The sequence below is a fragment of the Silene latifolia genome, chromosome 8, assembly GCF_048544455.1.
Source record: "Silene latifolia isolate original U9 population chromosome 8, ASM4854445v1, whole genome shotgun sequence".
Classification (NCBI taxonomy): Eukaryota; Viridiplantae; Streptophyta; class Magnoliopsida; order Caryophyllales; family Caryophyllaceae; genus Silene; species Silene latifolia.
Genome location: NC_133533.1, coordinates 81,379,725 through 81,407,150, shown reverse-complemented (window position 1 = coordinate 81,407,150; position 27,426 = coordinate 81,379,725). Strand labels below are relative to the sequence as shown.

At 35.9% G+C, this 27,426-nt stretch overlaps 2 protein-coding genes across 2 annotated transcripts; both read left to right on the top strand.

Annotated features, from left to right (window-relative positions):
* The first annotated feature begins 13,474 nt into the window (after positions 1 to 13,474).
* On the top strand, positions 13,475 to 14,527 carry LOC141595425 (uncharacterized). Its single transcript, XM_074415389.1, has 2 exons — positions 13,475 to 13,807; positions 13,937 to 14,527. The coding sequence occupies exons 1-2, from the start codon at positions 13,475 to 13,477 to the stop codon at positions 14,525 to 14,527; spliced, it is 924 nt and encodes a 307-aa protein (XP_074271490.1).
* Positions 14,528 to 23,265: 8,738 nt separating this feature from the next.
* LOC141595424 (uncharacterized) lies at positions 23,266 to 24,318 on the top strand. Its single transcript, XM_074415388.1, has 2 exons — positions 23,266 to 23,493; positions 23,587 to 24,318. The coding sequence occupies exons 1-2, from the start codon at positions 23,266 to 23,268 to the stop codon at positions 24,316 to 24,318; spliced, it is 960 nt and encodes a 319-aa protein (XP_074271489.1).
* Positions 24,319 to 27,426: the final 3,108 nt, after the last annotated feature.

The window sequence follows — 27,426 nt, the reverse complement described above, 5'->3', positions numbered from 1 at the left end:
ATGCGTTGATATGTTAAAAATAAATAACAATTTTATGTGACATGTGACATGTGACAAATTGACAATTTGACAAAGATAAAATGGAGTCCATTTTATCTATATTAACCGAAATAATGGGGAGTATTAGGAAAATATTATGTTAATTATGTGAGTGGTAAGCATAATCATTTGCCTAAAACTAGCCATGCAAACCTACTTGCTCTTGTGAAGACAACTTAGCTCATGCATTGGCCCCTTTTACTCCCCCTCCTACCCGGTTTTGTGAGAGGAAATACCATGGGTTTTTCCTCTAATTTTACCTTATACATTACATAAAAATGTTAGAGGATTATTCATTCAAATGACATCTAAAATAAGAGTTTTAGAGAGATAAATTCTTCCTCTTTTCTCCCTTTCTCTTAACCGAAATATTGAGAGAGCAAAATAATATTTTGGTCAATTTTATACAAAATTAATATTGTTCTAGTAATAATAATATTAATTTTATTAAGTTGTTACTTTGGGTATAAATCCTTGGGAGGGATTCTCTACTTGAATCCTTGTTCATCCATTTAAGGAAGCTCAAGAACAAGTGAGTAGGAGAACTCACTTGTGCCCAAATAATCCGAAATCTTCAATGTAAGATGATGATTTCTTCTTTAATTTTATTATTGTTTGCATGCATAAGATCAACATTTAATTTTATGACTAAATTAAAATTAAAACATATATGAATATGTCAAGTAATGAGATAAAGATTTCTAACAGAGAAACCGTCACATTTCGCCCTCAAATCCTTAACACTCGACGAAAATTCGAAAGGGATATATGGTTGTGTTCCTAACATTGCCAATTAAACATTTATAATGTCAAATTCATGATGCAAATCCATTTGAGGTGAAAGCCCCAAGTTTCCGAAATATAAGGGTATAAAAACCCTAATTTTCGACCCAAAATCAAGCTCAAAATGCGAATTAAAGCAAGTGCAAAACACATACCTTGATTAGTCATGATTTATGGCGAGATTTGATCAAGTTCTTGACGGAATTTGGTTGGGTTTTGATGAAAGAACGAAATATTTGTGTTTTGAAATAAGAAATAAAACACGACTTAAAGTCGGATTTTCACCCAGACAGGGACGAGCTTGGGAAAGAACGTAGCACTAGTTGCGCCTCTTCCAAAGGTCGCAGCTCTTGCTGCACCTTTTCCTCAATAGGCTTCCTCGAAATTCGCTGAATTTTGTTATAAGTTCGTTATTTGTTAGCCCATGCTTCATGTGCCTCTTCCTCAGCATATAGCTCCGTTTTGGCATTTCTCTTCATCCGGATCGACATTTTTCTCTGCAATAGACTACAGACTACCACGACATTTTGTTTCCAGCAAGACTTTATGATTACTAAATACAGTTCATTAGCTTCTCCTCTTTACCGGAATTTCGCCTGTAACGACTCGAGCAGATTTATTATCCTCAGCAACGCTAATGGCGCGTCGTTGTCGATACATTTTTTTCTCCTCAGTGATGCTAATGGCGTGTCATTTTCGATACCTTTATTCTCCTCAGCGACGCTAATGGTGCGTCATTGTCGATACCTTTATTCTCCTCAGCGAAGCTAATGGCGCATCGTTGTCGATACCTTTAGTCTCCTCAACGACGCTAATGGCTCATCGTTGTCGATACCTTTATTCTCCTCGGCGACACTAATGGCGCGTCATTGTCGACACCTTTATGTAGATACCTCATTTCTGCACCTCCCGCCGGCCACCCAGTGATGATTGGGCCGCATGTTTGATACGCGGAGCGATTTTATGACAGTTCATAAGTTCATCAACAAGTGATAGCTCAAACACTCGAGTCAACCTCATGGTCGTCATCTACGCGCCGATACGGTCGTTTTGACAATAATTAGAGTTTATTTGGAGTCCGGGTAAAAAATCGTTTCATTTTTTGAGAAATCATTTAAATGTCGAGTTGGAATGTTTTGGAGTGTTCTAGAATTATCTGGATGTTTATTCCTAAATAAATTTAATATTTTTAAGGAAATATCTTCCGTATATTGTGTTTCATGGTATAACTACCGAAATTCCATAAAAAACGCGGAAATCTTTCTTGCTGAGGAGGAAACCTCCGGGGAAATGACGTAGCAGGTGTTGCGCCTCTTCCAAGAGTCGTTGTGGCTGTTGCGCCTCTTCCCCATCCCTCTTTTCATGCTTTCCGGACTTTCCACGCATATTCGAGTCGAGCAATCACTAAACGATAACTTTAATCAATCTTGTTTCGTCAAACATTTAAGTCTGAGGGTGTAAAATCCCGTTTTATTTATTGTACTTTTATTTTGTACCATTAATGTAAGATTTATATCAAAAGCACGTTCAAAACCGTCTTTAAAATCCATCTTTTAAAACCGTATTTACAAAACAGCGGATAACTGACATCGAGAAGAAACGCAGCAGCAGCTACGCCTCTTCGAAGAGTCGCAGTATATGTTGCGCCTCTTCCTGAGGCTGCCGCTGCTCCTCTTCTTCTTCTTCTTCCTCGACCTTTCTGCAACTTTCTTATTTCTTTTGTTTCCCTTGTTCGTTTCAGTATATAAACATGTATTTATGATTCCTTTTCAAATTATACCGATTAATTCGACTTAAATCTCTTATAATTCAATATTTACGGGTTTTCGTCATCTATTTAAAATCCGGGTTTTAGAGGTTCGATTCGTTCATATCGATTCTCCGGAATTCCCTATTTGTACATAGTTTTCTTTATTTGATTTCAATTTAATTGTTCAATTCCGTTGTCACGTTCAACGTTCGTTCTTTTTTGTATTTCCGACACGAGTTCGTTATAGTCATGTAAATTCTCACCTTTAATTCATTTTATGACGATTCCAGATGCATGTAATCTATTAAATTACTTCTACTCGAGTTCTAGTATTAATAATCAATCCTAAATAACCAATGAACATTAACAATCCGCGGTTCTGACTTCACAGACAGAGCCCAACTGGAGAACAGACGCAGAAAGTGCTACGCCTCTTCCAGAGGACGCAGCAGCTGCTGCGGACGCAGCAGCTGGCTTCTGTCTCTGAACTCTTTCTCGCCTTGACGTAGTTCCTAATTACGTATTTGAATTAACTAATAATCGTATTATTGCTCCTAATCTGACGTATTCTCATACTTTTATTCTACTTTTATTTTTCTTTTATTTTCTTCTTCGAAATCCCGTTTTGAGCGTGCTTTTGACGTAGAACAAATAATCCTTTTAATTATTGTAATTTTAATAATTGCAATTTATTTTATTTTGTATGATTTATTTGCTTGGCATTCACATGTAATTTAATCTAACATTTACTTTGACGCAATTTGTTTGATAAATTACGTGTTCACCGACATAGTCTAATCTCCCATGCTAGGATTAATATATGTTTGTTGCATTGCATGCATTACATCGACGACATATCAAATATGAACGATTTCCCTAATCATTAGTAGAGGCCACCATCGAGGCGGGCGGGATTAGGTGTTCGAATAAAGAGCTTCCTAATACGTACCCTCACCCCTTACTCTAGTTATCTCTGGACATCCGTGTCCATTGACATCTTCGAGAGTCATTCTAGACATAGAATGCTAAGGATAACGAGTTCTTAGTGTTCATTTTATTACTTTGTGTCTTGACATGACACGAGGTATTCGAACGGTTTCCAATTTTTCCACAATAAATTAGTGGCGACTCCACAAATGCAGGCTTATTCAACCTTTCACCGGTTTCAATGCCTCACAAATCGATAACGGCCGATGACGTGCTTTGGAAAATCCAAGGCTCTGTGGGAGAAGTGTCGCCGCCTCGAGACCAACGCGCGGGTGCACGCGGTGCGGGTGGCCCATGTCCATAGTTTGGCGACTCCGCTGGGAATGATACACTTACGTGATACCCAGGGTGAAACTTGAACGAGGTTAGGGAATAGTTTATACGAGACAGTTGTCGGTTTCCATTACTCGACCTTCTTAGGTCGTTTCATTCGGCCTTCCTTGGCTTAACCCAACCCATTCGATCAATCGTCCTGTCTGGACGGTCCAAATTCTTATATGGGCCTAAAGATGGATAGCGATTGATGTCAACCATACCATGGTACATGCTCATGTAACACTATTCAATGGAGTTTCTATTTGTTGATTTGTTAAACTAGAGACTAGAGGAGGAAATTGTTCAACATTTGAAAAATCGATTGACATTTTTAGGATTTTTGAGTTGATTTTATTATGAAATATCTTATTGTGGATGTCCATTAGTCACACTATTATGAATTGATGTGACTCATAATTGCGCACATTTAGTCCCCTAATTGAGCCTATTTTGCATACTATTATAACATTCCATAGCCATTTTATCCGTCATATGCTTTCTATTTTGCATTCCTAGTGCATTTCGTATGTTTTGTAGGAAGGAAGATAATTAGGCGGAAATTCCCATCTCTCGTGCATATTTGGAAGCTTTTTGATGATATTGGATGGACTAGTATGAGAAGGAAGGCAAGAATGATGACCAAGGATGTAGGAATAAAGAGTATATAGAAGGATCATAGGCTTAAGAGGAAGGATGACGAGAAAGAAGTCATTGCAAGAAGAATTTGATCGGAACCAAACCAAGGGTTGCGCCTTTGGCTCTAAAAGTATTCTAGATGAAACAGCATCGAAAAATCAAGCGATCTAGGCTTTTGAATCACTCCAATAGGAGTCCGGATGAGAAAATGACGTCCGTTTTACAATCCGAGCTCAAACAGAGAAGCTGTCCGCCAATCCGCTCGTCCCGAGACTCAAGACGCTCGTCCCCTGAGACAAGACGCTTGTCCCCCCCTCCAGGACGTTCGACTTGAAGCCTTGTGATCCGAGCGTTCCGTGCTCACGACGCTCGTCTTGAGGCCTTGTGATCCGAGCGTCCCGAGACCAATCCGCTCGGATTCCTCTCCAGTGCCAACCGTCCCTCGGCCTAGACGTTCGGGATGAGCATAATTTAATGAGACCACCAAAAAGGAGACTAGCATCTTCCTTGGAGAGGAGCAGTTCCTCAACTCAACAATTAGCATTGTTAATTACTAATCTACTCTTGTTTAACCTAATGATGTACCACTATATATACTCCATTTGTAATAATCAAACCATCAAGTTTCCTTAGACTTAATCAAGCGTTCTTAGATTAAATCAACTTTCCTTAGAAGAGATTAGGAGTATATTAGAATAGATTATCCTTTAATCTTTCCGCAAAAATTACACATTAATCTTTCCTTAATTATTGTTCAACTTTCTTACTTTTGGGTAATTGAAGATTATTGGGTTATTATTGGAGGATTGACAACCCTTCATCAATCAATCAAGTTCTCTTCTTTTATTCTTGCTTTATTATTTGGATCATCTCAAGTTTGGTATAATTCCTTTAATCTTTACTCTTTATTATTTATATCCTTAAAGCTCTTATCATGTTTACACTTGTTCTGATGATTGACACTATTAATGTCATGTTTTCCATGATAATGGGTGAGTAGTTCCCTTAACTAGGATCAGTGGGTAATTAAGGGAAGTAGACATGGGGAATAATCATGCTTAATCCATCCACAATTAATTTGCTTGCTTGTTGTGATGTCAACCTATGCACATGTTATGTTTAATGAAATGCTAAGCCTATGAATCCTTGCATTTACAACCATCTCTTATCTATTCAACTTGACTTGTAAGATATAAACCAACTCGAGTCTAGTTAGACCATGCATAGAAGTGATTAGGGGGAAAGTAAGTCGACTTGTAGGTGTTGTACAATCTAATCAATTCGGCTCCGGGACCCAACTCTTCCTAAGAATCGTAAGACATAAACCAACTCGGTTCCTCTACAACATTAATTGCTTGCAACTATTTAAACATGTTTGTATGATCAACACCATGAATCCCCTATGACCCCATGATATCCAAGTACTCTTTATTACTTGTTTACACCTTTATTTACTTTATTGCTTTCATTAGTCTAGAACACAACTACAAACCCAAATCAATTGTGACACTAGCATAAATTGAGATAGATAGACTTAGAACCCAAAGCACACCGTCCCATGGATCGACCTCGACTTAACCACTAACTAGTTGTTTGTTGAGAATATAAATGTGTTTGATTGAGAGATCCGACGACACTCTCATCAAAATGGTGCCGTTGTCAGGGACAGTGTTGTGTATTTGAATTATTCTTTTGTCTAGTTTTAGTTGTGCTTCTAGTTCTTCTTGAGTTTTATTGTACTTGTTCTATTTCATATGATCAACATGTCTAGTTTCACATTTTGGCAATTTGAAAATGAGTCATTTGATAAATATATGGCAAGATTTGAAGATTATATGACTCGTGCTTGACATCATGGTTTTACTCTTTCAAATTATGAAGCACGTTGTGTTGTTTATAATGGCATGGACCTTGAAACCCGCAACTTGGCATTTCACTTAAGTGGTGGTAGGATATGTGAGATGAGTTGTGAGGAATTTTGGGAATTTGTTGAGTTCATGACCACCCATTGTCTTAAGCAAACTATACATGACATATTTGAGAGTGCCAAGGAAGATATGGAAGCGATAAAGACCACATTTCAAAAATTCATTAAGGAAAACTATGATGAAAATACGATTTGTGAGAATGAGACACCTTCCTATAACCTTGAGCCAATCTACTATGTTCACAAATTTGCCTCTCCTTGGGAAGATGGTGTGATAGATGAAGAAAGTGACGATGAGGAGGAATACATTCTTGATTGTGAAACCAATGCTTGGATACCGTCATCTTACTCTTCTTGTGTAACAATGACCCCAACTTCCACGGAATTTGATGTTCATGGGCAAAGTGAAAGTGAGATGGATGTGAGCTTGCGTGAAAACTCACCTTTGAGGATGACATATTAGAGGGAGACAATTGTGTTGAACTTGGTGAGCTTTGTTATGACAACCCTTTTGATAATGGTCCTTGTTGGGATGAGGAATATGAGGACATTTGGGAACCCCAAATAGACACCATTGAAGTCACCAGTGTTAGCACTATTTCAGGTAGTACAAATATTATAGAAGGCTCTGGAAGAGCAAATATTTTATTACCTTGGGGGACAAAAATTGAAATAATTGATGCATTATACTCTCCTAAGTCTCAAAGAAATTTATTAAGTTTTAAAGATATCCGAAATAATGGATGCCATATTGAGACAACATGTGAAGGAAATGTTGAATTCCTTTTAATCACGAGTATAACCCAAGGCATTAAGCAAATTAAGGAGAACTACCATCATTCTCTAGTGGTTTGTACTACACAAATATTGCTTTGATTGAAACAAATGTTATGGTAAACCAGAAGTTTACTGATAACTTTACTATTTGGCATGACCGGTTAGGCCATCCCGGTTCTTCGATGATGCGAAGGATAATTGAAAATTCATGTGGTCATTCACTAAAAAGCCAACAGATTTTTCATAATAAATTTTCATGTTGTGCATGCTCGCAAGGAAAATTGATTATACGACCATCACCAGCTAAAATTAATCATTAATCGATATCATTTCTTGAACGAATACAAGGGGACATTTTTGGACCAATTCATCCCTCAAGTGGACCATTTAGATATTTTATGATTTTAATCAATGCATCGAATAGATGGTCCCATGTATGTTTTTTATCAACTGAAAACCTGGCGTTTGCGAGATTACTTGCTCAATTAATAAAGTTACGAGCGCATTTTCCAGATACACCTATCAAGAATATTCGTCTTGATAATGCTGGTGAATTTACTTCACAGACTTTTAATGACTATTGCATGTCGATTGGGATAAATGTTGAACATCTTGTAGCTCATGTTCATACACAAAACGGTCTAGGTGAATCTTTAATCAAACGACTTCAACTAATTGCTAGACCATTATTTATTAGGTGTAAACTCCCAATTTCTGCTTGGGGACATGCTATATTACATGCAAAATCACTTATTCGCATCAGGCCAACGAGTTATCATAAATTCTCCCCAATTCAATTGGTACATGGTCAGGAACCAAATATTTCCCATCTTAAAGTTTTTGGTTATGTGGTTTATGTCCCAATAGTTCCTCAATAACCATTAATTTGTATATATATGCATTTAGTGTAGATTTGCATTCATTTAATAAATTGCATGAGAGATGAAAGGGAAGGATCTCATATTTTTAATTAAGCTTTTTGGAGGAAATTGATGAAAATGAGAAGGTAGCAAATGTAAAGAAATGAAGAAAATGGAGATTTTTGGCTTGTGCACATCTTTTCTATCATCAAAAAGTCCGTGAAAAATCTCTTTGCACTCCAATCTCACCTACCATCTTCATCTCCTATTATGTTTGTAAGAACCCTTTCTTTCCTTATCTCTCAAGTATACTTCCATTTATGTAGTTACCTCATGATTAAACCCCTTTCTTCCTACATTAGCAATAGTTTTTAAAATCGGTTTGGGGAGGTTAAACCATGAAGCGACATACATATATCATATAGTTTAGACTTGTATTTGTATTATATTGCATTTAAATTAGTTAGTTCATATAGTATAGTTTGCATTGTAATATATCTCATATGATTCATGTAGATAGTTGGATATAGACTTGAGTTCATGCATAGTCACCAATAACCAAACCTATTCCTTTCTACACTAGAAATAGTGCTTAAATCGGTTTGGAGAGATTTAATCATAGGTGACCTAAGCATTTACATAGACAACATGCATCATATAATATAGTTTAGATTGCATTCATTTGTTATATATGTCATATAGAATTGCATTTAGTTAGAGCATGCATTCATTCATATCATATCATTGCATTTGTACTTCAATTTCCATAAATTCAAAAATCCAAAAAACATGTATTTCTTTTTCATTCCTACTCCAACTTGTACATTGAGGACAATGTCCAAAATAAAGTGGGGGATGAGAATTTATATTCCAAAATGATAAAAATTGAAAAATTTCGAAAAATCCCAAAAACATGTCTTTTTATTTCATAAAATCAAAAACCATAAAAAAAAATTTTGAAAAATTGAAAAAACCAAAAACATGTTCATTTCCTTTATAGTGTAGTACTGTATATATTGTATATACTTGTTTGTTTGTTTATCCTTTTTCACATTGATCGACTACGCCACATCCGAGACATGAGGATATTGAAGACCGCATGGTATGATCTTTCCAATCTATTTTTTCCTCTTTATGTTAATGACTATGTGGCTCTATTTTGATTGATGCGGTATGAACCAATGTAATTATAGGATTGCATTAAGATTATTTGGCATACTAGTTGGTAGAATCATATGCATTAGGTTGTATAAATGTTAGTTGCATCATGGCATGTAGTTGCATGTTAGGAAAAATTTTGAGAAAGCGCCTATTTGGGAAGCTTGACAAGTGTATATAAGGCCCTTGTAGATACGTTTTATTCTTAAGACTTTGCTCATTAAAATTCTTGTAAAACACGCTAGGATGTGTCATGCTATTATCCTTTAACCCATGGATTAAGGCCTAGTCAAGAGTACCTTATGGTGTGATAACTCCTTGGCTACCGTTTATTCCAAGGTGACCCTTGAAACCATGCAACCATCCTTCATCCATGTTCTACCACATTTTATCATCAAAGGGAATGGGCACAAAAATTGTTCAAATATTGAGTTCAAGAATTGAAATGAAAGTCAAAAAGTTTGCAATTGCATCAAAAGAAAAGAGGAATAACAAAAATAAAAACTCCTATGCTTCAAATACAAGCACCCTCACTACAAATGGAGTTGCTTTGTAAATGTTCAAAAAGAAAATGCAAAAAGTTGAAAGTTGTCAAGTATTGAAAAGCCAAACATCAAAGAAATGACAAAAAAAAAATGTTCTCAAAATGTCAAATGCCACAAATTGGAGGGAATAACAACAAAAGCAAACCCCCACACGAAACTCAAAAATCTATTGATCCCTTTTCCATCGAATCCACTTTTGTGCAGGGTAGAGAGGGACGACCCTTCTTCTTGTCTAGGCAAGAAGGGGAATTCCGCGATCCTCCAGTGTTTCTAGCACCATAGGGAGTCTACTCTTGACGAAAGCATTTAACGATTGAGGACAAAGGTACCCTAGCTTGACACAACTTGGAGGTGATTTATTGGTATCCTTCTAGGCTTAGTAGTTTGAAGAAACCGTATCTATGAAGGAGTGTGTACCCTTAGATTGCTTCCCTTTAAGATAATTTCCTCCACTTAGATGAGGAAAGTGGCTATTCATTTTTGTAGATACATCCATTACTTGATCTTGTGTGCTTTAATGCTTGGATGTATCGCCATTTTGGCAAGCCCCACCATACCTTGCAAGAAGGCATCCTACCTCATGGTTGTCTTGTTGTGAGTTGAAGGGGAGGAGTGAGACCCGCTAATTGTCTCACATCGGTTATATTATTAGGATAGTTTAAATAAAGGTTTAGTTCTAGTCACCTCTTTACTCGGGACGAGTAAAGGTTCGGTTTGAGGATATTTGACTTGACTCATAATTGCGGACATTTAGTCCCCTAATTGAACCTATTTTTTTATACTATTATAACATTCCATAGCCATTTTATCCGTCAAATGTTTCTATTTTGCTTTCCTAGTGCATTTCGTATGTTTTGTAGGAAGGAAAATAATTAGGCGAAAATTCTCGTCTCTCTTGCATATTTGGAAGCTTTTTGATGATATTGGATGGACTAGTATGAAGAGTAAGGCAAGAATGATGACCAAGGATGTCGGAATAAAGATTATATAGAAGGATCATAGGCTTAAGAGCAAGGATGACGAGAAGGAAGTCATTGCAAGAAGAAATTGCTCGGAAAAAAACCAAGGCTTGCTCCTTTCGCACTGAAAGTATTTTAGATGAAACGGCGTCGATAAATCAAGTGATCTAGGCTTTTGAATCACTCCAATAGAAGTCCGGATGAGAAAATGACGTCCGTTTTACAATCCGAGCTCAAACAGAGAAGCTGTCCGCCAATCTGCTCATCCCGAGACTCAAGACGCTCGTCCCCTGAGACAAGACGCTCGTCTCCCCCCCCCCCCCCCCTCCAGGACGGTCCACTTGAAGCCTTGTGATCCGAGCGTCCCGTGCTCACGACGCTCATCTTGAGGCCTTGTGATCCGAGCGTCCCGAGACCAATCCGCTCGGATTCCTCTCCAGTGCCAACCGTCCCTCGGCCTAGACGCTCGGGATGAGCATATTTTCTGGAGACCACCAAAAAGGAGACTAGCATCTTCCTTGGAGAGGAGCACTTCCTCAACTCAACAATTAGCATTGTTAATTACTAATCTACCCTTGCTTAACCTAATGATGTACCACTATATATACTCCATTTGTAATAATCAAACCATCAAATTTCCTTAGACTTAATCAAGCTTTCTTAGATTAAACCAAATTTCCATAGAGTAGATTATGAGTAGATTAGAATAGATTATCCTTTAATCTTTCCACAAAAATTACACATTAATCTTTCCTTAATTATTGTTCAAGTTTCTTACTTTTGAGTAATTGAAGATTATTGGGTTATTATTGGAGGATTAACAACCCTTCATCAATCAATCAAGTTCTCTTCTTTTATTCTTGCTTTATTATTTGGATCATCTCAAATTTGGTATAATTCCTTTAATCTTTACTCTTTATTATTTATATCCTTAAAGCTCTTATCATGTTTACACTTGTTGTGATGATTGACACTATTAATGACATGTTTTCCATGATAATGGGTGAGTAGTTCCCTTAACTAGGATCAGTGGGTAATTAAGGGAAGTAGACATGGGGAATAATCATGCTTAATTAATCCAATATGTTTCCACAATTAATTTGCTTGCTTGTTGTGATGTCAACCTATGCACATGTTATGTTTGATGAAATGCTAAGCCTATGAATCCTTGCATTTACAACCATCTCTTATCTATTCAACTTGACTTGTAAGATATAAACCAACTCGAGTCTAGTTAGACTATGCATAGAAGTGATTAGGGGAAAAGTAAGTCGACTTGTATGTGTTGTACAATCTAATCAATTCGGCTCTGGGACCCAACTCTTCCTAAGAACCGTAAGACATAAACCAACTCGGTTCCTCTACAACATTAATTCCTTGCAACTATTTAAACATGTTTGTATGATTAACACTATGAATCCGCTATGACCCCATGATATCCTAGTACTCTTTATTACTTGTTTACACTTTTATTTACTTTATTGCTTTCATTAGTCTAGAACACAACTTCAAACCCAAATCAATTGTGACACTAGCATAAATTGAGATAGATAGACTTAGAACCCAAAGCACACCGTCCCATGGATCGACCTCGACTTAACCACTAACTAGTTGTTTGTTGAGAATATAAATGTGTTTGATTGAGAGATCCCACGACACTCTCATCATGAATGTACATAAATGTAGTATGAATGTCCTTAATGGTATGATGGTTCTAGACTATCACTTTATATTCCTATTGCATAACTCCCCTTTGGATTGTATATATATATATTCTATTGTGCCAATGAGAAATACACACATCTCTACCATCACTCACTCTCTTTCTCTAGTCTCTATATTTTATAACACGTTATCAGCACTATCTATCCAATCTCGCTAAGGGTTTGATTATAGAAGTATTATTGGGTTTTTATTTTTATAATCCTTCTCATAACATTATTAAGGTACGCTTTCACAATTATTATTTACTAGTAATCTATATGATTTAACAATTATAGTTAGATTAAAATTTTATACGCCACTTGGTTTTTCAATACAATAATATAGATGTTATTATAGATTAACCATGCATCATATATATACTATTAATTTTATGAGAATTGCTTACATTGAGAATTGTTGTTACACCGCATATTTTTTTTTCTTCTCAAACCTTTTAGCGGGACTTATATTCGTCAATTGCATTGTTAATATTGTGTGTGTTTCGTTTAATTATTATTCAATGTTGCCTTGTCATACAAATTATAGTTTACGACGCAAAAATCACATAGAGTACATGTTCAGTATTTAACTTTTGTTTAGTTATTATGTGCAAGTCTAAATTGATAATTTGTTAGGAAACGACATTAATTTGTTTTTGGCCATATGAAAGGACTTTGTTCTTCTTATCTACTCTTGGTTGATAATCAATAATTGATTGTTTTGTTGTGCCATTTGAGATGTAGGTGGGTTATTGTGTTATAGCATAAATATTTTTTTTAATATATATACATTAAATTAACACATATATTAATATCGTTGACACTGATTGGGTGTATGCTATACTTTCACATTTTTCCGTAAATCAATATCCTTCATCTTCGCATGCTATTGTTAAGGTAAATCAGTACTTTTGTGCATATTGGTTTATTTTTTTATTTCATTCTAATTGCTAATATTTAATTCAATAGTTTTTATTAATTCCATTTAATTGTGAGTTTTCATCTAATACAAATTCATTTTCTCGTATAGTCATTATGTCGAACCTTAGGAAACTAGAAATTGATGCTCTTGACATTACCGGACAAAATTATTTATCTTGGATGCTTGATGCTGAATTACACCTTGATGCAAAAGCTCTTGGTGAGACAATTAAAGAAAACAACACAACATCGAATCAGGATAAGGCTAGGACCATGATATTCCTTTGTCATCACCTTCATGAGGGACTTAAAGTTGAATATTTAACTATTAAAGATCCGCAAGTGCTTTCGAAAAATTTAAAAGAGCGATACGACCACCAGAAAACAGTAATATTACCTAAAGCTCGTTATGACTGGATGCATTTGAGATTGCAGGATTTTAAGTTCGTAAGTGAATATAACTCAGCCATGTTCAAAATTACTTCACAACTGAAATTATGTGGAGAGAAAATTAATGACGAAGAAATGTAAGAAAATACTTATTCTACTTTTCACGCAAATAATGTTGTCCTGCAGACACAATATCGTGAAAAAGGTTTTAAAAAATATTCTGAATTAATTTCTTATCTTCTTGTGGCTGAGCAAAACAATGAATTGTTGATGATAAACCATGAATCACGTCCAACTGGTTCAACTCCATTCCCTGAAGCGAATGTGACAGCACATAAAGATCATGCCAGAAGCAGTGGTCAAGGGCGCAGTTTTCGTGTTCGTGGACGTGGTGGCTATGGTTTTGGTCGAGGTCGTGGTGGCTATGGTTTTGGTCGAGGTCGTGGTGGTTATGGTCTTGGTCGAGGTCGTGGTGGTACTTTTAAGAACTCATATTCCCACCAAAAGAGGGATAATAATGATGATAAGAAATTTGAAAAAAATAGAAATGAAAATGTGACTAATGTATGTTATCGATGTGGAGGAAATGGCCATTGGTCTCGTGTTTGTCGCACTTCAAAGCCCTTGGTTGATCTCTACCAAAAATCAATAAAGCAGAAAGGAAAGAAAGTGGAGACTAATCTAGTATTTGAAGATAGAGATGGTGATTCTGATATAAGAAATGCAACCCATTTAGAAGTTGCTGATTTCTTCACCGCCCCCGAAGGGAATAATTAATATTCGAGCCAAGATAACATCACCAAGGAATAATGATTTATTTTCTTGTACTATTTTACTTATAAACTTTATCGGTTTTTTTGTTCAAGACTTTTTATCAGTTTGTTTGTTTGTTTTAAGATATTTTCATCAGTTTGTTTGTTTGGGACATTTTATTAATTTGAGTATTTTAAAAGGAGATGCTATATTTTTATTTGATATATTTGTAACACTTGTTTTCTTTATTTGAAGCAAATGAATATCTCTCAAGGTCAATTAAATGGTGAAGAATTATGTCTTGCTGATAGTGCAACTACTCATAGCATATTCAAAAGTAAGAGATATTTTTCACACTTGATAGAGAAAAAGGCCAGTGTTAGCACTAGAAGGCTCCGGAAGAGAAAATATTTTATTACCTTGGGGGACAAAAATTGAAATAATTGATGCATTATACTCTCCTAAGTTTCAAAGAAATTTATTAACTTTTAAAGATATCCGAAATAATGGATACCATATTGAGACAACTTGTGAAGGAAATGTTGAATTCCTTTTAATCACGAGTATAATCCAAGGCATTAAGAAAATTAAGGAGAACTACCATCATTCTTTTGTGGATTGTACTACACAAATATTGCTTTGATTGAAACAAATGTTATGGCAAACCAGAAGTTTACTGATAACTTTACTATTTGGCACGACCGGTTAGGCCATCCCGGTTCTACGATGATGCGAAGGATAATTGAAAATTCATGTGGCCATTCACTAAAAAGCCAGCAAATTTTTCATAATAAATTTTCATGTTGTGCATGCTCGCAAGGAAAATTGATTATACGACCATCACCAGCTAAAATTAATCATTAATCGATATCATTTCTTGAACGAATACAAGGGGACATTTGTGGACCAATTCATCCCTCAAGTGGACCATTTATATATTTTATGGTTTTAATCGATGCATCGACTAGATGGTCCCATGTATGTTTGTTATCAACTCGAAACCTGCCGTTTGCGAGATTACTTGCTCAATTAATAAAGTTACGAGCGCATTTTCCAGATACACCTATCAAGAATATTCTACTTGATAATGCTGGTGAATTTACTTCACAGACTTTTAATGACTATTGCATGTCAATTGGGATAAATGTTGAACATCTTGTAGCTCATGTTCATACACAAAACGGTCTAGCTGAATCTTTAATCAAACGACTTCAACTAATTGCTAGACCATTACTTATGAGGTGTAAACTCCAATTTCTGCTTGGGGACATGCTATATTACATGAAAATCACTTATTCGCATCAGGCCAACGAGTTATCATAAATTCTCCCCAATTCAATTGGTTCATGGTCAGGAACCAAATATTTCCCATCTTAAAGTTTTTGGTTATGCGGTTTATGTCCCAATAGTTCCTCAATAACCATTAATTTGTATATATATGCATTTAGTGTAGATTTGCATTCATTTAATAAATTGCATGAGAGATGAAAGGGAAGGATCTTATATTTTTAATTAAGATTTTTGGAGGAAATTGATGAAAATGAGAAGGTAGAAAATGTAAAGAAATGAAGAAAATGGAGATTTTTGGCTTGTGCACATCTTTTCTATCATCAAAAAGTCCGTGAAACATCTCTTTGCACTCCAATCTCACCTACCATCTTCATCTCCTATTATGATTGTAAGAACCCTTTCTTTCCTTATCTCTCAAGTATACTTGCATTTATGTAGTTACCTCATGATTAAACCCCTTTCTTCCTACATTAGCAATAGTTTTTAAAATCGGTTTGGGGAGGTTAAACCATGAAGCGACATACATATATCATATAGTTTAGGCTTGTATTTGTATTATATTGCATTTAAATTAGTTAGTTCATATAGTATAGTTTTCATTGTAATATATTTCATATAATTCATGTAGATAGTTGCATATAGACTTGAGTTCATGCATAGTCACCAATAACCAAACCTATTCCTTTCTACACTAGAAATAGTGCTTAAATCGGTTTGCAGGGGTTTAATTATAGATGACCTAAGCATTTACATAGACAACATGCATCATATAATATAGTTTAGATTGCATTCATTTGTTATATATGTCATATAGAATTGCATTTAGTTAGAGCATGCATTCATTCATATCATATCATTGCATTTGTACTTCAATTTTCATATATTCAAAAATCCAAAAAACATGTATTTCTTTTTCATTCCTACTCCAACATGTACATTGAGGACAATGTCCAAAATAAAGTGGGGGATGGGAATTTATATTCCAAAATGATAAAAATTGAAAAATTCCGAAAAATCCCAAAAACATGTCTTTTTATTTCATAAAATCAAAAACCATAAAAAAAAAATTGAAAAAACCAAAAACATGTTCATTTGCTTTATAGTGTAGTACTGTATATATTGTATATACTTGTTTGTTTGTTTATCCTTTTTCACATTGATGGACTACGCCACATCCGAGACATGAGGATATTGAAGACCGCATGGTATGATCTTTCCAATCTATTTTTTCCTCTTTATGTTAATGACTATGTGGCTCTATTTTGATTGATGCGGTATGAACCAATGTAATTATAGGATTGTATTAAGATTATTTGGCATACTAGTTGGTAGAAGCATATGCATTAGGTTGTATAAATGTTAGTTGCATCATGGCATGTAGTTGCATGTTAGGAAAAAAATTTTGAAAGCGTCTATTTGGGAAGCTTGACAAGTGTATATAAGGCCCTTGTAGATACGTTTTCTTCTTAAGACTTTGCTCATTAGAATGCTTGTAAAACACCCTAGGATGTGTCATGCTAGTATCCTTTGACCCATGGATTAAGGCCTAGTCAAGAGTACCTTATGGTGTGATAACTCCTTGGCCACCGTTTATTCCAAGGTGACCCTTGAAACCATACAACCATCCTTCATCCATGTTCTACCACATTTTGTCATCAAAGGGAATGGGCACAAAAAATTTTCAAATATTGAGTTCAAGAATTGAAATGAAAGTCAAAAAGTTTGCAATTGCATCAAAAGAAAAGAGGAATAACAAAAATAAAAACTCCTATTCTTCAAATACAAGCACCCTCACTACAAATGGGGTAGCTTTGTAAATGTTCAAAAAAAAAATGCAAAATGTTGAAAGTTGTCAAGTATTGAAAAGCCAAACATCAAAGAAATTACAAAAAGAAAATGTTCTCAAAATGTCAAATGCCACAAATTGGGGGGAATAACAACAACAAAAGCAAACCCCCACATGAAACTCAAAAATCTATTGATCCCTTTTCCATCAAATCCACTTTTGTGCATGGTAGAGAGGGGACGACCCTTCTTCTTGTCTAGGCAAGAAGGGGAATTTCACGATCCTCCAGTGTTTCTAACACCATAGGGAGTCTACTCTTGACGAAAGCATTTAACGATTGAGGACAAAGGTACCCTAGCTTGACACAACTTGGAGGTGATTTATTGGTATCCTTCTAGGCTTAGTAGTTTGAAGAAACCGTATCTATGAAGGAGTGTGTACTCTTAGATTGCTTCCCTTTTAGATAATTTCCGCCACTTAGATAAGGAAAGTGGCTATTCATTTTTGTAGATGCATCCATTACTTGATCTTGTGTGCTTTAATGATTGGATGTATCGCCATTTTGGCAAGCCCCACCTTATCTTGCAAGAAGGCATCCTACCTCATGGTTGTCTTGTTGTGAGTTGAAGGGGCGGAGTGAGACCCGCTAATTGTCTCACATCGGTTATATTATTAGGATAGTTTAAATAAAGGTTTAGTTCTAGTCACCTCTTTACTCGGGACGAGTAAAGGTTCGGTTTTGGGATATTTGATGTGACTCATAATTGCGGACATTTAGTTCCCTAATTGAGCCTATTTTTCATACTATTATAATATTTCATAGCCATTTTATCCGTCAAATTCTTTCTATTGCTTTCCTAGTGCATTTCGTATGTTTTGTAGGAAGGAAGATAATTAGGCGGAAATTCCCGTCTCTCGTGCATATTTGGAAGCTTTTTGATGATATTGGATGGACTAGTATGAAAAGGAAGGCAAGAATGATGACCAAGGATGTAATACCCCGTATTTTATATAATCGATTAAACGGATATTATTATATACTAGTTATTATACATTTTATATTGGTTGCATCGTAATATCGTGAATGTTATTAAGTCGGGTTTATATCGTATATGTTGAGTCGGGCTACATCACATTTTGTCTTTTGGGTCAAGAATCGTATCACCCATTTACCCATCTACATTTACCCAACGACCATACCCGTTTAACCCATTTGCCTTACCCGGAACATGTAACCACCATTTACCCTAAACCTAATCTAAGAGCCGCTCTCCCTCTCCCCTCTTTTCATTTTATCATTCATAAAACCATTTCTAAACCTAGAGAAAGGGAGAGGAAGAAGAATTGTCGAGCCTTTCATTTGATTGAAGATTTCTCATCGATTCCAACCTAATTCGATTTCCCTGTTTGTAAGTCGATTTCATTCCATTGTTTATACTGTTTTAAAGTGTTCGTCTTCAAAAAGTTTGAAAGGAGAGTCCTGTTTATTTGATGTCTAGTTTATTCATATAAAATCTCGTAGTCAAATTCTTTATGGTTTGTCCTAGGTGATTTATTTATAAACATGTCGCTGAAAAGTCCGCGAATCTGATTTGGTTGTGGAAAATGATTTTAAACCCTAATTTTTATGTCGATTCAGTTATGAGGCTTCTTCATACATCATATTTGTATAGTCTAGATGATAATAGGATTTGGAATTACTGCAAAATAATGTTTTAAACTCGTTTTATGAATCAATACTTTTTATGCGACGGTTTCTGTCAGTTTTTGGAAATCAGTCTGAAAACCCTTGATAAGTTTGGAATTTGAGAAAAACACGTTAGATATAATTTGTAGCTAAGACGCATGGGGTTCCAATCCAATTGGCCTTGTATCAATTTGATTTTTCTGGAATTAGTTATGTATTTTATTCCGAGTCTGTCATGTGCTGGAAAATCAGGAAAAATCGTGTTTGTTCTTTAAGTTGATATTCCTATTAAGTTATGATGAGTCTAGGTTATGTGCATGATTATTTGATTGAGTAGGTGGTAATTATACATAATTATGTTATGTAGGTGATGGATATGTGAAGGATCATAATTGATTGCTTGTGTGCTTGGATTGCGAACTTATTATCGTTGTTGTTGAATTGTGTTGACTTGTTTGTGTTTCATATGACCAAACCGTGAACGTTGACTTGATTCGTGGTTGTTGATTCATGTTATGATTCATATCCTGGAATGTGCTTGACTCAATTGTTCGTATTGAGTATATTATCACAACATTCGATTGATTCTATGATTTACCGATACATATTGTGTTGTATTAATTTCTTGAGCATTCATATGCATTGGAGATGGAGGATGTTGTGGTGATGTGGTGTGGTGATGATTATGTTGTGATTAGGCCCAGGGTTCTTGCCCTGGTGTCCTCAACAAGTCACAGATCGGCTATCGATATATAGTCTCACCGGGGATCGGTATGGTCGGCTTTGTACGGGTTATGAGATATGAGTTGAGGTGGAGGTGGAGGTGACGGAGGAGCATGCATATCATATTTTGTTGTTTCATTGTATTCCCTACTCAACCTCGTGGTTGACCCTGTGTATTCGTGAACACCTGTGACGATCCAAATATTGGGGAGCAGACTTGACAGGTTTATGAGACAGGATGGGAGCTTGATGGGCGTGAGACACTGGATCAGAAGACTTAGTAGCTAGATCATCATTTAGAAGACTTTCACTTTCATTTATGTAGTTCTTTGTAATTTGATGTAAAAGAGGTTTTGTAATAATTAAGTTAAAGTAATTATATAATTCGCCTTGGAGTTTAATTTGTTATTCACTACCTCGAAACCGAGATGGTAACAGTCCTCCGGGGTGTTACAAAGGATGTAGGAATAAAGAGTATATAGAAGGATCATAGGCTTAAGAGCAAGGATGACGAGAAGGAAGTCATTGCAAGAAGAAATTGCTCGGAAACAAACCAAGGCTTGCTCCTTTGGAACTTAAAGTATTCTAGATGAAACGGCGTCGAAAAATCAAGTGATCTAGGCTTTTGAATCACTCGAATAGGAGTCCGGATGAGAAAATGACGTCCAGTTTACAATCCGAGCTCAAACAGAGAAGTTGTCCGCCAATCCGCTCGTCCCGAGACTCAAAACGCTCGTCCCCGGAGACAACCCCCCCCCCCCCCCTCCCCCTCTAGGACGCTCGATTTGAAGCCTTGTGATCCGAGCGTCCCGTGCTCACGATGCTCGTCTTGAGGCCTTGTGATCCGAGCGTCCCGAGACCAACCCGCTCGTATTACTCTCCAGTGCCAACCGTCCCTCGGCCTAGACGCTCGGGATGAGCATATTTTCTGGAGACCACCAAAAAGGAGACTAGCATCTTCCTTGGAGAGGAGCACTTCCTCAACTCAACAATTAGCATTGTTAATTACTAATCTACCATTGCTTAACCTAATGATGTACCACTATATATACTCCATTTCGAATAATCAAACCATCAAGTTTCCTTAGACTTAATCAAGCTTTCTTAGATTAAACCAAATTTCCTTAGATTAGATTAGGAGTAGATTAGAATATATTATCCTTTAATCTTTCCACAAAAATTACACATTAATCTTTCCTTAATTATTGTTCAAGTTTCTTACTTTTGGGTAATTGAAGATTATTGGGTTATTATTGGAGGATTGACAACCCTTCATCAATCAATCAAGTTCTCTTCTTTTATTCTTGCTTTATTATTTGGATCATCTCAAGTTTGGTATAATTCATTTACTCTTTACTCTTTATTATTTATATCCTTAAAGCTCTTATCATGTTTACACTTGCTGTGATAATTGACACCAATAATGACATGTTTTCCATGATAATGGGTGAGTAGTTCCCTTAACTAGGATCCGTGGGTAATTAAGGGAAGTAGACATGGGGAATAATCATGCTTAATTAATCCAATATGTTTCCACAATTAATTTGCTTTCTTGTTGTGATGTCAACCTATGCACATGTTATGTTTGATGAAATGCTAAGCCTATGAATCCTTGCATTTACAACCATCTCTTATCTATTCAACTTGACTTGTAAGATATAAACCAACTCGAGTCTAGTTAGACCATGCATAGAATAAATTAGGGGGAAAGTAAGTCCACTTGTAGGTGTTGTACAATCTAATCGATTCGGCTCCGGGACCCAACTCTTCCTAAGAACCGTAAGACATAAACCAACTCGGTTCCTCTACAACATTAATTGCTTGCAACTATTTAAACATGTTTGTATGCTTAACACCATAAATCCCCTATGACCCCATGATATCCTAGTATTCTTTATTACTTGTTTACACTTTTATTTACTTTATTGCTTTCATTAGTCTAGAACATAACTATAAACCCAAATCAATTGCGACACTAGCATAAATTGAGATAGATAGACTTAGAACCCAAAGCACACCATCCCATGGATCGACCTCGACTTAACCACTAACTATTTGTTTGTTGAGAATATAAATGTGTTTGATTGAGAGATCCGACGACACTCTCATCATGAATGTACATAAATGTAGTATGAATGTCCTTAATGGTAGGATGGTTCTAGACTATCACTTTATATTCCTATTTCATAACTCCCCTTTCGATTGTATATATATATTCTATTGTGCCAATGAGAAATACACACATCTCTACCATCACTCACTCTCTTACTTTAGTCTCTATATTTTATAACACGTTATCAGCACGATCTATCCTATCTCGCTAAGGGTTTGATTATAGAAGTATTATTGGGTTTTTTTTATAGTCCTTCTCATAACATTATTAAGGTATGCTTTCACAATTATTATTTACTAGCAATCTATATGATTTAACAATTATAGATAGATTAAAATTTTATACGCCGCTTGGTTTTAAATACAATAATATAGATGTTAATATAGATTAACCATGCATCATATATATATGTACTTCTACAACATGTTGCAATTATTGTTTTTGATTAATCTTCATTATTACCCAGTGTAATGTTGGTTAATATTATTATTTTTCTATATATCATACTATTAATTTTATGAGAATTGCTTACATTGAGAATTGTTGTTACACCGCATATTTTTTTTTTCTTCTCAAACCTTTTAACGGGACTTATATTCGTCAATTGCATTGTTAATATTGTGTGTGTTTCGTTTAATTATTATTCAATGTTGCCTTGTCATACAAATTATAGTTTACGAGGCAAAAATCACATAGAGTACATGTTCAGTATTTAATTTTTGTTTAGTTATTATGTGCAAGTCTAAATTGATAATTTGTTAGGAAACGTCATTAATTTGTTTTTGGCCATATGAAAGGACTTTGTTCTTCTTATCTACTCTTGGTTGTTAATCAATAATTGATTGTTTTGTTGTGCCATTTGAGATGTAGGTGTGTTATTGTGTTATACCATAAATATTTTTTTTTTAAATATATATACATTAAATTAACACATATATTAATATCGTTGACATTGATTGGGTGTATTCTATACTTTCACATTTTTCCGTAAATCAATATCCTTCATCTTCGCATGCTATTGTTAAGGTAAATCAGTACTTTTGTGCATATAGGTCTATTTTTGATTTCATTCTAATTGCTACAATTTAATTCAATAGTTTTTATTAATTCCGTTTAATTGTGAGTTTTCATCTAATACAAATTCATTTTCTCGTATAGTCATTATGTCGAATCTTACGAAACTAGAAATTGATGCTCTTGACATTAACGGACAAAATTATTTATCTTGGATGCTTGATGCTGAATTACACCTTGATGCAAAAGCTCTTAGTGAGACAATTAAAGAAAACAACACAACATCGAATCAGGATAAGGCTAGGACCATGATATTCCTTCGTCATCACCTTCATGAGGGATTTAAAGTTGAATATTTAACTGTTAAAGACCCGCAAGTGCTTTCGAAAAATTTAAAAGAGCGATACGACCACCAGAAAACAGTAATATTACCTAAAGCTCGTTATGACTGGATGCATTTGAGATTGTAGGATTTTAAGTCCGTAAGTGAATATAACTCAGCCATGTTCAAAATTACTTCACAACTGAAATTATGTGGAGAGAAAATTAATGACGAAGAAATGTTAGAAAATACTTATTCTACTTTTCACGCAAATAATGTTGTCCTGCAGACACAATATCGTGAAAAAGGTTTTAAAAAATATTCTGAATTAATTTATTATCTTCTTGTGGCTGAGCAAAATAATGAATTGTTGATAAAAAACAGTGAATCACGTCCAACTAGTTCAACTCCATTCCCTGAAGCGAATGTGACAGCACACAAAGTGCATGCCAGAAGCAGTGGTCAAGGGCGCAGTTTTCGTGTTCGTGGACGTGGTGGCTATGGTTTTGGTCGAGGTCGTGGTGGCTATGGTTTTGGTCGAAGTCGTGGTGGTTATGGTCTTGGTCGAGGTCGTGGTGGTACTTTTAAGAACTCATATTCCCACCAAAAGAGGGATAATAATGATGATAACAAATTTGAAAAAAATAGAAATGAAAATGTGACTAATGTATGTTATCGATGTGGAGGAAATGGCCACTGGTCTCGTGTTTGTCACACTCCAAAGCACTTGGTTGATCTCTACCAAAAATCAATAAAGCAGAAAGGAAAGAAAGTGGAGACTAATCTAGTATTGGAAGATAGAGATGGTGATTCTGATATGAGAAATGCAACCCATTTAGAAGTTGATGATTTCTTCACCGCCCCCGAAGGGAATAATTAATATTCGAGCCAACATAACATCACCAAGGAATAATGATTTTTTTTCTCGTACTATTTTACTTATAAACTTTATCGGTTTGTTTGTTTCAAGACTTTTTATCAGTTTGTTTATTTGTTTTAAGATATTTTCATCAGTTTATTGGAATCGGTAACCAAAACATTTTTAAGGTTACTTATCGTAAGAATTAAAATTCTTTCAAAAGTTTCAAATGAAATTTTCCGCCATAAGCATTCTTCAAAGGTTGAACAAATCTTCAATCCTCAGCAATAGGCACCAAATCTTGATCTTCGTATAGATAAGCTCACGGTCATTGAACCAAGAACACAACAATTATTAAATGACAATAAACAAACATGTTAGTACCTAACAAAGAGCAAACACACTACAAACTACCACCTTAGGTCCTTAAGTCTACCCATCTCTCATTCATTATTCCAGGTCAAGTTCAAATTAAATTTGGGGTACACGTGTGTGCGTCGGGAGCAACATATGCTCTGATACCAACTTTGACACTCCGCGATTAAGCGGAAAATATAACTAATAAATTAAAGCGGAAATTTGTGAGATTTTAAAAACTTTTTATTGTAAGTTAAGGATTAACACGCGGGTGCCAAAACGAAATGAAACAAATACTATAATAGATAATTTTAGGTTATTACAACCCAAGTCTAGAAAGAGGGAAAAAGATATCCCACGAATAAACATATAAGGGGTTTCTAAACTAGAAACTAAGGTCCGAGGGTTTAGTTCTCGCTAGCCCACACGTCTTCCCCACGTAAGCTTCTTCACCACCTGTCATTCATGTAAACATGAAAGCCACAGTCAGTGGGGAGTAACTCAAGGTTCTCCCAGCCACAATATGTCGAAATGCAAGTAAACAACCACTTAATTAAACATATAAATCATGCATCATATAAACAATAATGAACAAGAGAATATAATTGATAATCATGATGAGATAGGCATAGTACTTTCTTAATGGAATAAGCATGATATATGAGAATAAATATGCAGTCAAGGAGAATAGAATAATAAAGTCAACCAACTCATATTGACACGAATCAACTAGTGTAAAACCGACACAAAGTGTAGACGGAGTTTCCGGCTCAGAGGCTACCTTTAAAGCATGTCGGAGATACCATACACAAGACTACATCCTAGACTACAACCTCCTGGTAGGACGACGATCATAATACGCTCCTAGTCAATAACCTGGCCAGACTCTCGGGATGGACGACACCCGATTCGACATGTGGTGACCCATCCGCATCCAAGACTCGATACATGGTACACCTAACCGTGACCGAAAAGTCGAGTAACCCCAAATCGGAACTTTGTCACTTAACCGTGACCCACGAACCGAAGAGGCGGAAGGAAGCATAGCCCAATCCGGAAACATGGCACCTAACAGTGACCAATGGTCTAAAAGGGTAAATAAGGAGTGTCCAGTCGTCACACAATGTAAAACGTCACACTTGAGTCACAATAAGGGTAAGAATGATCATGCAAACATCATATGACACGGGATCATTAATGTCACGTTCATACTTATGGCTTGCATCTCACCATAAGTACGGACGGGAACATCAACCCCGACGATCATATCGCAACTAGAGGGCTTATAGCTCACCTCTAGTATCCGATAGGACCGAGATCCACAACACAGAACAATACAAGACATTATCAAGAATGTGTCTCTTGCAAGTACTTATAATAAATATCTCATACTTGTATTATATTAATGGATGTTCTATTTTATAATCTAACATGCCGGTTAAATAAAATATAATAATGGATAATGGATAATTTACGTTATATGAAATATACGGGATAAAATGTGACCAAGTCCAAGTGACTCATTTATGAGCCCAATAAATAAACCATGTGAAATCCAATGAATGGACTAGGATAAGCCCAATTAAATAAATAAGACAAGCCCAAAAACTGAATAAATAAGTAAATGAACGACATTGACTAATTACGTTATATAAATGTGAGACGGTTATTTAATCATTATTTAAATAAATTAATTTAGCACCAAACATTTTATAGCCATGACTAGCCCTATTAAAATGCCATACCACACTTATATGGCCCAATAACATATAAATAAAACAGGCCCAACTTGCAACATTAATAAATAACAAGACGGGTACATGGGCATATTTGAGACGGTAATTTAATTAATTAAATAATGAGATTTTAGAATTATAAAACATGAAAGGGAGATATACAAATGAACAATACTTTAATGGGTTGCGTTTTATAAAAAGAAACACGAGATGGAATTTAATTAATTTCAAACAAACTAAACTAGCGCCAAAACACAACTCGGCCCACGACACAAAGGGACCATCGAACTGCTCGTACCTGTTTCCCTAAACCCAACCATCAACCTATCCAAAAGCCTCCTACAACCGAGATAACCAACCCAACCAGCCACCCAAAATCGAGCTAACACCCGACTCAACACCCCTCCCCACAACCGTCCTTAAAACAGCTCCAAAACAGAGCCATGAAACCAGCCAATAAACCCTCTTACACCCGTCCCAAGGCAAACCCGAAACTGCACAACTACTCCATAGCTAGTACTAAAACCGTGTCACATAACCCATCGAGACCACCCGAAAAAGGGCACCAAAACAGACCCAACTAAGCCGTGTGTAGCCTCGACACAGCCACCACCTAACTACCAACAACTAACATCCACACCCGTCCCAAAATGGACCAAAACAAACCTGCAAAACTTTCCCCATAATAGTGATATACGGACCCCATGTACGGACAACCCCAAGCAATCCTAAACAGAGCTCGAGTAGGCAGAGCTCCGCAACCATGGTTCCTAAACAGACGGAGTTCAAACAATCCACCATTTCGATCCACGGCAACCATGGAAATTAACCACAAGTCTGAAAACTCAACTTATTACATGAGAAACTCAGGAAAGACTCAAACTTTACAATGAAAAAGGGAAGATCGAGTAAGAAGGACGAAAGTATCGACTAATTGTCGAGTAACCTATCACCGTTACCTTTAACTCTCGAATTCCCGAGTGAAAACGTCCAAAGCACGAGCTTTCTTCAGTATTCGAGGTCTTCAACTAAAAGG